This window comes from Cydia amplana, chromosome Z, assembly GCF_948474715.1.
Source record: "Cydia amplana chromosome Z, ilCydAmpl1.1, whole genome shotgun sequence".
Taxonomy (NCBI): Eukaryota; Metazoa; Arthropoda; class Insecta; order Lepidoptera; family Tortricidae; genus Cydia; species Cydia amplana.
In genome coordinates, this window is record NC_086096.1 from 23,398,606 (window position 1) to 23,413,602 (window position 14,997).

Sequence of the window (14,997 nt, forward strand, 5' to 3'; positions counted from 1 at the left end):
ATCTTTTATGGTTACCTTGATTGACCATTCTGCTTCAGATTCTGATGTACTTGCTTTGATGTGTCCTATGAAGAAATCTGATGATGTAGCACCAACCTCTGGTTCTTCCATTGTTTCGACATAGTGAACTCGATTGCCTGATCTGCACATTCTTTTGTAATGACCTATTTTGTGGCAATTCAGACATTCCACAGTAGCAGCTGGACACTTGTATCTATGAACTTGACCACATTTACCACACAACGGCTGATGTTGTTGACCTGGCTGTGCTTGCCATTGCCGACTTGACTGTTGTGACCTGTGCTGACTTTGTTGTGAATGTGAACGCTGTGGCCGTTGACTTGAAGATGACGACGTATATTTTGCTGGCGTTCGTGACCTAGACTTGTTCATATACAAAACGGTTGGCTCTTGCATTGTTTGCGCCTGTTTCTTGGCTGCAACCAGGCTCTTTGCTACTTGCAGTGCTGTATCTAACGTCAACTCATCTTGTATAAGTAACTTTTCCTGTACATAGTTATATTTACTGTTCATATTACATATAAACATCGACTTGATCAATGTATCTTGTAAGGTTGAGAACTTACAAGTTTGACTTTTTGCCCTTAGGTTAGTCACAAACTCGTCCAGTGTTTCTTCATCACCTTGCTTGTAGGTGAAGAAATGAATGAAATAATCTTGGAATAGTTTCAATAAATCATCATATTTTATTGTCTCCTCATCTTTTTGGAATGAGTTAAAGATCTCGACTCCCCGTTCACCAATCATATGTAACAACAATGCGACTTTACGCTGATCTGTTTCGTCGTCTAACGACGATGCACGTAGATACAATTTAAATGATTGTGCCCATTTTTTATAATTCTCCGCCATATTGCCGGTCGTGCACATAGGAGCGCACCCGAGAATTCCATGTCTTCCTTTTGTTTTCGTTGCTACGACCTCTTCTGACATTTTTCATGACTTTATTTAGTTCTTTGATCACTTCTGACACCATGTAGTGATATGAACAAATAGACTTTTAATTATTAAATATAAGACTTTATTTATGAGAACATTGTAGGACCGTGACATGATAGAATAGACAAACAAAGAGCATCTGTCATAGATAAACTAGAGTGTCTTAATATAGTATTAACATCAGTGATACCACCATAACATCTGCTAACAGAGCACCCTGGTCGACAGAATTAAATGCATTTTTGACATCTATTTTTACAAACACTTCGTAGTCCGGACGATTGAGGAATGTACGCGCCAGGGATCGGATACCGGTATTTTTTGTATGAGAACGGAAACGGTATTTTTTCGTTCTTTTCTAATTACTTCATTTCTAATTGGGCAATCTAATAATACGAAGTCGTAACCTAAAAACACAACTGAGTCCTACATTTCGAGTATAAAATAATTGGAAAAATATGGTTATTTCTAAGTTTTTGCAAAAAACCGGTTCCGATCCCTGGTACGCGCAGCGTGCACTGCTGCCTCACAACCACCCTTTATGCCAAAGCCTAGTTGACGAGGTTTATAGATCTTTGTTAGCCTTTGGTTGAATTGTCTGCAGCATAGTTTGGAGGCTAAGCGCCTGAGGGTGCACCCAACCGCAATCGGGCGAGTACCGCCGTCCTTCTTGACCAGTTCCACCAAGTTCGCGCCATATCTGTGTTTACGCGGCCTGAAAGCATCAAGTTGATTAAAGCTGTTAGTTCTCTGAGTAGGGCCGACCTCGCATCGCCTAGTGTCATCGCAGTCAGGTCTTTTAAATGCTGAGGAGACAAGCCATCCATCCCGCCGGGGGACCCGTTGGGGAACGAAGCTATGGCCTGACTCACTGCATCTTCAGTGACAATGACAGAGGGATCATCGACGGAGGGAGGATCTGGCAGTCTTGAAGAAATGGGAGGCTCAGGATGTTTTTCTTTTAAAGCATAGTAGCAGCCGAGTGCGCAGCCAAGTCATCACTAGAAAATAAAAGCCGGGCAGCACCACTCACGTTCCCTTCTGAAAGTTAATTTTCTATGGATTTTATTTTCGTATGAAGCGAATTATGAGTTGAGCGTGTATTTTGAGGGATGTCTGGTAGATCAGATAAAGAAGATGTGTTGGTTTTAATTTGGGAGGTGAGTGATACCTTTTTTGATTTTTCAGCGTGTAAAACTGTGAATGGAAACGTGAGCAGACGCTCCCATGCTTTAACAGAATTTTCCGCGACAACCTTGGCCACACACTCGGTGAGGCAGCGTGCGACAGTGAAACGCGCACCACGGGGTATTCTTTTCACAATTGAAATGATATGTTGGCCTTCAACAGCCCTAGCCTGTCCGCAAGTGATATATCGGCTGTAGGCGGTGTCGCTGTAGGGCCCCCGACGGAGGAAGACCGTGCAGGTTGAGAAGCGCTAGGAATCGGGGGGTCGATAGCCACACGGGTGCCATGCCGGTAAGCCGTATGGATAGCGAGACCCCGGTGACCTTTATATTGTTTTCCGTCCGCGCAAACAGGGCAATGCAGCAACTCCGGCGGGTTCAGGCACGGTTGCGAAGGCATAAACACTATAAATATAAAATACAAACTAAACAGATATCATTATAAAACATTAACAGCATTAAGTACCTACAAATAAAAACGTAAAAAAGGAATAAATAACTAATCTTAACTACAAAGTAATTATGTACAACACAAGATAAAAAATACTCTTGATTCTGTGAGTCGATTAAAAGTTATACACTCAGGAGACTGTATGGAGCGAGGTCGGCACACTAAGTAGGTATAAGTATTTAGTTTCTCATAGGAAGTGGGCAATTTAATTGCAAGCAGCACCCTCAAAATCATGAGTAAACATTATACAATTTTTACTTTCACTGTTTGTTAATTTTGATGACAGCTTGTCATGTCACCCGGCCAGCCCATCCATGGTGCTATTTAGAGTTTCCACCAAGTTTCCACCAGCAGCCTGCGGTCTCCGTAGAGAGATAACACAATTTGGGGATCGTCTATAGATTCTCACTTCAAATTGGCCGAAAAATTTGTAGATAAATAATTGGAAATATTTTTATTTCGGGAAGAGAGATTATTTTCACGTGTTTTCCCGTTGCTAGGTTACAGTACAGATTTGTAAAATAAAACTGAATAATATCTCAAATTTATATTTTATTAGATAGTGTAGATGCCTATAAGTTTAAGCATTTACTAATATTACTTTTTTAATACTATTATCCACCGTACTGCAATAGAACCAGCTCGTATGTAAAGATGGAACCAGCCACCTGTAACAAACAACATAGGTTTCAAATCTGCCTTTACAGGAAGTCCCATAAAGTGACGATAAATCGAAGATACTTAAGTTGATAGGGCAGATCATACACATAAGTATCAGAATAATTTCCGTTTTTTGTAACTTTAGTAATTTCGGAGAGTATAACTTATTTTTATTGACGTGATGTTGATAATTATTACGAACTACAGAAGGTTTTTACAGACGTGTACACAGGTCCCGGTAGTTTACCAACTGCAAATAAGTTCATAATCACAAAAAAGTTATTATTTTGTAACAAAAATTACAAAAAGATGGTTTTCTGGCTTACTGCCATGCCATTGCTTGTCGCCAAAATCGGGGTAAAGGTTTTGATTCCCTTTCCCTTGCAAGCGTTAAAATGTGCATAAATGTCTAGATTGCGTTGACTATAAGTTTCATTTTTTTTTCACTGCTTCTGATTATTTGGTATTAATTTTAACTGAATGCTTCCACGCATTCCTAAAAAATAGGGTCTTGAAGGACGCACAACAAGGTGATCCTATTCCTATACCTAAAGAGTTTCAATTAAGCTGACTGAAGTTCGGAATCCTAAAAATAGATAATGGTTAAAAAAAATCTAAGCTCTGTTACTTAATGAAACGCACTTGTATAGTGTATTGTTTTCGGCATCTTTGTCGCTTAGAGATGCGATATGCTCATCATAATGGAGCACGGAAATAGACAACAGTGATTGCTCTTGTGTGTGCTGACGATGGTTATTGAAGCATGTTTGTGGTAGTAAAAACAATATGCAAATAGTATCATAGGATCACGGATACAGGCATATAGTGATAGAACACTTTGTGTACATAACAGATGTTGTTCGAGTCCTATTAATAATAATCTCTCTTCTGAGATTGATTTGATAATATTCAGGTTTCTTCTAATAATAATGAATTAATGGAAGAGGTACTTACAGTCAAAACGAGACTTTTGGTGACGTAAAAAAATTGAAGACCGCTTAAGGCCAGTGTGTCATGATGAACTTGATCCAAAAATCTTTGAACCTAGAAGATAAGTGAAGTTACAGAAAACATAACTATAACTCAAAATAAACACCTAACCTAACTTTATGACAAGCGTTTATATAATATATAGCATTTTGTTACATTACTTTGTATGAATGTTATTGTGTGATGATTATTTCCTTTATTTGTCTTAAAGTGTCCAAGACTACCGCTTTCTGCATCTAACTCTTGGTTCGGCTTGGAAACAAAAACGGCCGTTGTAACTTTGGACGCATATATATTGCCGAATCCAGCAACGTAAAAACTATTATAATGTATTCAAAAGGTACTTAAATACAAAATACAGTACATAGTGGCCCCTTTTTATTTAAATATCTAGGTATCGCTAAATTTCAATAATAACAATTATTTATCAGTGGCGCTGTGAGCACGTTGATGGGCTCTTAATGAACGTGTAAAATGCTTCATTGATCTAATTGAAATGTTGGCTAAGTTGTACAGTTCATTATAATGATACGTGTTGATTAATATGTTAATTTAATCCCAGAAATATTTATCATTTTTGTTCTTATATACTTTTTAAATATTGTGTTCTTAATAAGGTGTCATGTAAAGTTAGTTAAGTATAGATAATAATCATACCTCAACGTTATAAACGGTTGATGGAACGTCATAAAGTGCAGGAGCCAGGGACTGTGAGGTTGTGTGCACTCGAGCAGCGATGAGAGAAACACACAAATATCGAAATAAAACAAACATCATTGAATAGGTGAGATATATCACATTCTCATATCCTCCCAATGGCCTGAAATTTGTTGAGTGATTATTAATTAAATAAAAACATGAGATAACCAATACTTAGCTACGTAGTCTACTTGCTTATCTATCATTTTTGTTGATGTTAATGGATAAAATATTATTATCACTCATGGTATACCAGCAAGTGGTATCTGAGTGGTTCCGACGTCCGACTTTCAGTCAGGAAGTCGTGGGTTCAAATTCTGGGTCTTGCCGATGCGTATCCCCCAACCTGCTTTGTGCTAGCGTAAGGAATATCTGACATAGATGGGTGAATTTCAACAGGTCCAAAATTTACCTAATTTTGGTGGGATTTTTTATTTTTTTAGTTTATGTCTAAATTATGTATCGATAATACGTAACTAGTCACAATCGATATTGTGTAGTAATGGCCTTTCATTATACATAGTAGTTTTAGAGATATTATGATTTCAATAATTTGGTTGCCACCAAAATTAGATTTACTGGCCACCATCCCTATTATAGTCTGTATCTTTAGGTATTTCAATAAAAGTAAACGAAATCTACCCTGAAACGGCTCCTTAAGCCAGTTGAGGTCAGATGAAAACATTATACAATCAAATAATGTAGGTTAAAGTCAGTGCAATTACAAAAAGTGAAATTTTGTTTCATTGTAAAGTATTTATCTTTTACTGGTAATCAATGCACTTAGTCATTAATGCTGTGAATACAAAATATAAATATATGACAGCAAATACAAAATTACTTAGTTATGGCTCATAAGTATCAATTTTAGTGGCATTAAGCAATTTTGGTGGTTTTCAAATTACCACCAAAACCACCAAAATTGATGCACCAAAATTAGAACCATTGCATAAAAGTATATTTAAAAGTAAACCGTATCACTCACTTCAGTTTCAAGTTTATATTTTAAAAAAGAATCTATAAACATGCTTTAAATACAGTTCACACAAAAACAACTACTTTTCGGTCATTAGTTAGATACACCACCAAAATTGCATTAAAAAGTATTTTAATACACCAAAATTAGATACTTGTCGCGTTTGCTGGACAGATCTAGCGTCATACGACTCATCATCATCGCTCAGTGCCGTATCAGAACTGAATTAACAGGTTACTACACGTTTGTTAGCCTTGTTGCTTTTCGTTCGACCATAAAAATCATTTTCAATATTTACCACCAAAATTTACTATTTTACCAGGACAACTATTAATGCTTAGTTTAGAGTATCAATTCATGTACCTACCTACTAATTTTCACTTTTATTTTCTTATAATATACGTAGACTAATAACGAGTAAAAGTTTGTGAAGTTTTAGTTAAATCAATGGATGTTATGGTTCTACTATAGAAATCATTCAAGAAAAATGGATTCAGGACACTACACCAAAATTAGAATTGCGGCGAAAAAATTTTTTTTTCATAAATATCGATAACTTTTATAACATTTTGCGATTTGGCTTAAGATAATAATTTGTGTAAGGTTTTCAGAAAAAAAATACCATTGTGAAACAATTAATCCACACTGTCATTATCAGCTCCGCCGCAAAAAAAAATCGTTGAGATAATCACCCAGATGAGAGGAGGCCGACGCCCAAGCAGTACCTATAGGGTACCTAAAGACTAAGATTATAATATTATAAATGATGGACTACATTTTACAATATTTTGTACTAACCCGCTGCCAGATCTTGGACATTTTACCGTAGGTTTTAGTCGCATTCCATCTCTGAAATAAATTTACGTAGCTACTTTAATATATAGTTAAACAATAACTTAGAACAAAAAATACTCGAATCTGCTACAACAAGCAGGTGAATTGTTTTACCACAAGGGTGCGGAACTTGTTTTTTTTTTCTTAACATGCTCGGAAATATCGGACACAGAAAGTGTCGCACTTTTATGTTGTCACATTTTAAAACTTAATGCAACGGGCAGTAGGTTTTCAGGTGAATGAAAATTATTATAATTGGAAAAAAATGACGTAGGCCTGTATCTAGAACCAAGGAACTTATATAATTATATTTTTATAGCACTTACACCCTAACTCAGTGGCTTTGGTCGCTTTCTGCATTGATAAAAAAATTGAGTTGGTCGTTTTCTGCATAACTACGGTCATAAATACGCTCAGACTATTCATTAAAGAAATACTAACGACAAAAGATTGTACAGTTGAAAGCAAATAAAGAACAGATTAATGGTAAAAGATGCGAACACGGCGCCACTGACGACCTCATCGACCGCTCGCACCAGCTGCGCCGCGTGGTTGTAGTCCTCTCGAACCGAAGCCCAAAAACTTGACGACAAGTACTGCAACTGAGAGAATATAGTAGATTATACAACAAGGGCATAAAGTAAGCCATTGTATCCGAGTAAAATTAATCGATCCAAGCGTAAGTTGGGAAAAAATGAACCGGCCTACGGGACCACAGTACCTTATGTGGGTTTTCTACTTTCGGAGATATTATTTTTATTATAAGTTATAAGCTTAGTAAGGACGTCTCAAAGTTTAATAGAAAAGGTACCTTATGTCGGAGTGATTGAAAATTCCCAAAAAGAACTAGTCAATACGGTAAAAGAAGTTTGGTAGAGAACTGTATTAGCATTCTGAAAGACAAATTTAATAATTTCAGCTATGGTCGGGGCGCCTAGCCAATATTATAAGCGTACATCGACCGACATTACAAATCCAAGTAACCTGCTGTTATATCAGAGTTACTCTCGTCAAGTCTTTCTTAAGCAGAATAATCTTCATTTGGTTCAGTTGCATGCAATAAATCTGCTATTGGTAATATCTGAGATCATCCAATTCCCCCTTCGTTCTTAAATTCCCAGCCTCTGCTTTCAATCCTCCAAACACACATTTACAAAATCTGGACAAAAACTGAGAAATGAAGTAAAAGCATTATATGTAAGTAGTTGCAGACCATTCGCATACATACCTTAGCTTTATTATCAATCACTTTTCTATAGATTCCTTGTAAGATTGAAGTCAAATAATAACTTATACAAACTATGAAGAGATCCGAGTAATTCCAGGCTAGAGTTGCAGTTATATTTATAAACTGAAACAGAATGAAATAAATGTTACTGACTAAAGTATGTCTGTCTATCTATTACCTACTTACGTGTGGAATTTAATTTACAATAATTAAGACTCAGAATGTGTACAATTGGAGCTAGTCTTCCTGCATACCTATGTGTATGCAGGAATGTGTTTAGCATATAATCGCCTGAGAATTATAGATAAAGTAGGTACCTACAGCGAATTTATTTCAGATAAAACTTAATCAAATAATGAAGTTACCTGTATAGAAATCCCAATAAGAAAATGGTCTGATAGGCCAAATTCAACGACCCATGGGAAACTAGACTCGATGTAGTCTCTGTATAATCGAGAATGGTCTACAGCGCAGTCTAGCACCACTGCTATACCAGAAAATTGTGCTAACATGTGTTCCACTGAAATCAATTATTGATATTATACAAATTTGTGTAACTGTGTAAGAAATTTTCTATTACAATGTATGAATGTGATTCTTTCCGCAGAATAACAAAAACTTTTTTCCGGTTATAGGTTCTTTCTGATTGTGACTCGACCAAAAGTTATGTGTAATAATTTTATTCACCATTTTCTTAATTTTCAGTTAAATTATGAGTAAACTTATGGGTGGTTTTACTAATTTTGTATTTTTGTATTTTTTTTTGGATTGATTCAGATTTATAATCATCGTTTTAGAAAGGATTCTTATCAATAAAAAATATACTGTACAAGGCACCACTCTACTTTTTATAGTTAGTCAGATATGGACGTTTAAAGATCGACATTTGTATGGCACTATTTAGCAATTTGTAAGGCGCATTTGACATGTAAATGGCATTTTTTCGACATTGTATGACAGTATCAAAATCTTTATGTCATTATTTATTAATTTTGTGACATTTATATGACACCTTTTCGACATTTGTATGGCACTATGTCGACATTTGTATGGATTTTGGGGGTATAATAAATCATAACAAATCAAATGTCGCGCGGGACAACGATAAAAAGGCTTCCCTTGTTTTATTAAATAAAGCATTAATTTATCGAAATGATTAAATCAATTCTCTAGAAAATGCTCTTTATATACTTAAATACAAAGCTATTAATAATACCTTACCTACATCCAAAGTTATGATTCTTTTATTGGGCTATGCCGCAACTGGGACACGCGAAAAAGCGGCAAATTTCGCCGTTTTTGGACCTTCAAATGCGATTAATGTCAAAAACAAATAATATTTAAGGTATAGTTGTACATTATTTTTTAATTTTATAAAAAGTACACTGATTTAAAATATATACATAATATTTTCAATCAGGACTAAAAGACTGGGTAGTCTTTTAGTCCTATGGACTTCGAGTATTAGCCGTGAGACAGCAAAAAATGCCTATTTAAAATTAACCTTTATATATTATATGACATAAGTAATTACGCAAATTGACTAAAACAGGCTAATTCGGCAATTCGAAATCATTCATAGCCTTTAAGGCTTCGGCAATTAATAACTCAATATCTGGGTGACCGAGCTTCGCTCGGAAAACATATAAAAACTCGAAAATGCGCGTTTTCCCAGAGATAAGACCTAGCTAGATCGATTTTTCGCCCCCGAAAACCCCTGTATAGCAAATTTCATCGAAATCGTTAGAGACGTTTCCGAGATCCCCGAAATATATATATATATATATATATATAAATAAATAAACAAGAATTGCTCGTTTAAAGGTATTAGATTAGATTGTTTAAATATTTTTCAACCATAGCTGTTCCTGTATAATGGCTTTTTTTGCTTTTTGTGTTGTTTTTTGTTGCATCCGGCCAGATTTCTCTTAGTTCTAAAATCATGCTGTTTCACCTCTCTTTTTTGTTTATTTAATAATAATCATAATTTCGGATGGCAACCAAATCTGACTCTAATACGGTGGTGTCACCATTCCAGAAAAATGGTCGTTTTATTTAATTGATTATGACGACTAAACATCTCGGATTGTATTTTCTTTACCCACTCTCGTTTGTAGTGTTAGTGAACTGAGTAAAGACGTCAGTATTAGGCATGAGGTCAGCAATCACACGAAAACCATCTGAATGTTCGCTGGCGGAAATAACGCTAACTTACATAATTGCGTTGTAATGCTTTTACCAATTGGATGGTCAGTGACTTCGAGATCTTCAGCTTTTTTCCAAACATCCAGTTATGATCACGTTTTTAAATACTTGTTTTAAATCATTTATTGCCGCTAGTTCAAAATCACTTTTAAATTGTAAGATATGGATAAGAGTTGCGAAGATTGTATAAAAATAATATCACTTAGATAACCAAAAATAGCGACTTCTGTTTCACAATAACTTTGCGTTGCGTTGTGATCTTATTCAATATTAATTCTATATAATAAATAAGTACAAATAATTATGTAAAATAAAATGTCAAAAATAAAATAATTGAAGAAGCGTAAAGGAGAGATTTATTTACAAACATAAACATATAAAAACAGAAAGAATACCTACAACATTAAAATTAACTAAAACTATCTACCTATATACAATTATACACATATTTACAAATAAAAAATGGGAGCTAGCTCGGCGCCGGATGGGGCGCCCAGAAGGCTGGTGGCGTTGCCGCGCTGAATGGCGATGCCGATTCGTTGGGCAAGGAAGTAACCAGCCCTCTGGTCACCCGTAGCATCAGTGAGACGCTTCGCAGGCTCCTTAAAATGTAGTGTGCTCCGGGTCCCCAAGGCCCAAGGGTCTCCACCCCAAACGGCTCAAACATGCAACCAGAATCAATGGCTGCATATTTGCGCCGTTTGAGGTGCTTGGGCGCTGCGGCGGCTGTCCCGGCCTTAGTCGAGGTCCCTGGAAGGTGGGACGGCGCAAGAGTATCGACGCACGTGGCGTCCCAGTTTTACGTACCTATAGTATCCGATAGGAAAAAGTGAGGAAATGCTCCCAATACTCCTGTGTGTTTTGGGTTATGGCGGATTTTATGTCTTCTGCAAGTTTGTGAGCGACCTGAATCCATAGGCTGCGAGGAATACGCTTTACTACTGGGACCGACTGTTTAAATGTACTTAATTTTTCAGGTGTGGCGACATAAGCAGACTGCGTATTGGGAGACTGGTATGGATATGAATCTTGCCGATATGTATGTTTAAGCCCTTTTGGCCTTTAAAAGAACGGGTGCAATGTGGGAACGGTACCATCAGGTTCTCCAAGGGAAGGGAGGCAGTTATTCGGGGACCCGTATCGGTTGAGCAGCTAGCAATAGCACAATTAAACATTGATTAATAATATAAAAACAAATAAAAAGAGTATAACAATAAAGTAGCTTAAATAGTAACTTATACTAGTATATATTAATAATATGTATACAACACGGGGAAGGAAAAAAAAGAATACTAAAGTAACTAAGACGATAATAATAAAAAGGATATAATATTAAAAGGGTTAAGTGGTATTACCAAAAATGAGGTGGATTATGTATATGTATGGTTATTTAAACACATATTTCTAATGGTTTCTTTATTATTATATAAAATAAGTGTTTCTGGTACAAACCTAAATAGAAAAAAATTAAGTGGTTTATGTATATGTTGATCAAAAAATCTTGGAATTCGACACTGTCAAATTGTTGTTAGGTCACGAAAAAAGTGACATACTTGTTTACTTATATTTTAATGCTTACTTAAAAAACCTACACGGAAGGTACCTATTTCCCTTTGACTTAGAATCATAAAGTTAAGCAAAGAAGCAACAAAGTCTTAAAATAAAAGAAGAAATCCAAATCCAAAACCCTTAAAAGTACCTGAAATGGGTGATTTAGAGGTCACTGTAGGTATTTATGTATGTATGCGCGTCTATGTCTCGTCACGCCAAAACGGCTGGACAGATTACAATACACGAGTAGCATGGAAACCCACAAATTCTTTTTACCTTATACCACATCGGTGGCAAACAAGCATACGGGCCGCCTGATGGTAAGCACTCACCGTAGCCTATGGACGCCTGCAACTCCAGAGGTGTTACATGTTTACCTTATAGTACGTTAAAGCAAAAAAAGGGGGTTATGTCTATTTTGCCCGCAAGAAGTTCTAGTCTAAAAAAACCGGCCAAGAGCATGTCAAACCATGCTGAGTATAGGGTACTATAGATTACACCTCTCTACCAAATTTTATTATTGTAGTGCTTATAGTCTTTCATGGCAACCAGTTGTGACAGAAGAATATTTATTCCTGTTACGCAACTAACAAATATATAGAAGAGGGTTATTTATACACAATGCTGATGAAAATGCCTTCCAATCCTAGTAAAGGACTTAAACAATTTAACAAGTACTTGAAGTACTTCCAAAAGCAATGGTTAAAGAAAAAAATTAAATGATGGAATCATGTTTTTGTGCGAAAGAAACTATAAGAACAAACAATAACATTGAAGGTTGGCATGCTAAGATAAACCGTTATATAGGACGGAAATATCCCTCATTGGCACAATTGTTAGAAGTTCTATTAACAGAAACCGAATGTTATAATTTGAAATTGAGAAGCATAAAAAATTGGGGTACAAATTAATCGACGGCGAAATTGATGCGGCAACACAACAATTAGAAAGTTCTTTTCCTTTTCCTTTACTTTTTTGTTTCTTCAAAATGTTCGAGTAATTATCTCTTGACAGTAATAGGTATAATAGGTAGTAAAAGGTAAGATAGTAATAGTATTTTTGTGATCAATTTTGTCTTTTTTCAGATTTTAAATAACCTTTCATAAGGATATATTTTTTTAACATTCTATCATTTTTCCGTTTTAACTTTTATATTTCGATAGTCTGGTTTCGGCCAATATTTGCGTATTTTTAATATTTTTTTAAGTTCTTTTAGGGCCTATTTTAGATTTAAGCTAGTTTTTAATTTCTTTTAGTAATACCACTGTATATATCTTGTTTGTAAATAAATGATTATAAGTATCTACTCGTAAGATCGAGGTAAGAAGCCTGAAACAAGAACGCCCTACAATTTTACATTTAGATGCCACCGGTAGCGTTGCAAGAGACTTAAAGGGAAATAAAGGAGAAGCTAAGAGGATACTCTTATACACCGGAATAGTTCAGTTAAAGGCAACTCAGAGGCTGTTCCCAGTATTTCACATGGTTTCCGCAGTTCATGATACAAATAGTATATTTAAAATGCTCAATGATTTCAAAACGTTTTGCATGAAAGAACACTGCTGGCCCGCTTTTTCTGGAGTGGTAAGTTTTAGTTTTGCACTGATAAATGCCTCATGCCTGTCTTTTAACCAGAGAGCTCTGTTGGTGTATTTAAATTATTCTTACTTATATTTGACAGAGAAAGAAAGCGATTTCGAACTCATACCATTATATTTATGCGTTGCGCACCTAATGAAGTGCATATGCACCGATGTAGATAAATCAAATATAGTCCAAAAATCTCCTGTAAATGAAATAAGAGCAAAAAAATCTTTTAAAAAGTTGTTTTGAAGAGATCATGTATTTTTATTTTATTAAAGTCAAAACATGTAACTAAATATGTCACTGAATCTAAAAAATACCTGTATCTTAGATAGCAAATCCAGGTAAGATCGATTCCAGGATCCAATATGGTACCAGGTTATTGATGCAAGCCCGGGTTTACCGAGGAAGCTTTTAGAGCATTGAAACAAAAATATGAAGTACGAGTAAGCGACAAAAATCTAGCGTGCCTTGTAGTCGATACAAATAAACATTTGTATTTGTATGAGATGGCGATATTTTTTGAAGGCATTTTGCTATGGAGAGCGATGTCTATATATATTCCGTCGCCGGAAGTAACAAGTAACCCACTAAAAAAATCTCGGTAAATATGGTTTTATAAGTAGTGTAGGTAGTATAATACATTCCACGACTCTTATCTTTCCGAACAGGCCCTAGTACGTTGAAAATTTAAATTTAAATAAAAAATATAGGTACTGTCGCGCCAATGCTGTGTTAGGCATACAGAAGTCGCAAAATTATATTGGTGTCAATACCTACAAGTATTTTTTTCCGATAACAACACTTTAAAAAATTTGGAAATTGCAAACGATGCGCGTTTATTAATAATTAGCGATTTTTTATTTAAGATTAAAATCGACTGTAGAATTTTCATACGCATAATTATTAGTAATCCAAGGACGCATTTTGTTCTATATTTTATCAACCACACTTACCGGTAGCCACAGTCAAAAACATTGCAATGAACACGTTACACTTCGTCTTGATTCTCGTATCCACGTATTCATCCAATTCAAAATGAGGTATGTTTTTAATTAACGTAGGCCATTTCTTTGCCACTTGAAAGAAAATAATAGTTGTTACTGCGCTGGATACGTAAAACGATAAATGACCTGAAAAAGAAATTGATTATCATTTTACTTCAAAGGTTAGACACTGTCTAACAGACAGTGTTTATTAGGGCTGTTTACACATGGTCCTCCTGATCCTCAAAACAAACCTCATCGACTGATACCGTTCAAATGAATAAAAAAGTTTACAATGAAGCAGTCAAGATGTTTTGATGTTATTTAACGTTCTTCTTTATCGATCTGTACAGGTATAGATGAACATTTTTAGCCTGGGTAAACCCATTCAAAGGCCTGAAATGAACAAAGCCACCAATTATTACTACAAATGTTACAGATTTTAACAATTTCTCACCCAAAAACATCTATTCCAAAACAAATAATACCTACTGCAGCGTTACGCTTTGGTAGAAACCTTTTTTCTATGAGTTAATTCCCGACGTCTGGTTTGACAACTGACAAAAAGGAAAATAAATGAAGTTGGTGTCAACGTGAGAAGATATTTTATGCATATTTTCAAAGCTTATCACAAAATAGTATTAATTCTGCCTATATCAATATTTATTATTATTGCGAGCCTATTG

General features: G+C 35.5%; 1 protein-coding gene across 1 annotated transcript; it reads right to left on the reverse strand.

Annotated features, from left to right (window-relative positions):
* Positions 1 to 3,212: 3,212 nt before the first annotated feature.
* Positions 3,213 to 14,471, reverse strand: LOC134660640 (gustatory receptor for sugar taste 64b-like; the record flags this gene model as incomplete). The annotated part of the gene is made up of 7 exons (XM_063516415.1): positions 3,213 to 3,266; positions 4,213 to 4,302; positions 4,906 to 5,074; positions 7,199 to 7,375; positions 7,912 to 8,108; positions 8,351 to 8,505; positions 14,282 to 14,471. Coding segments are annotated over 7 exons (1,032 nt in total), but the record flags the coding sequence as incomplete, so codon positions are not given.
* Positions 14,472 to 14,997: the final 526 nt, after the last annotated feature.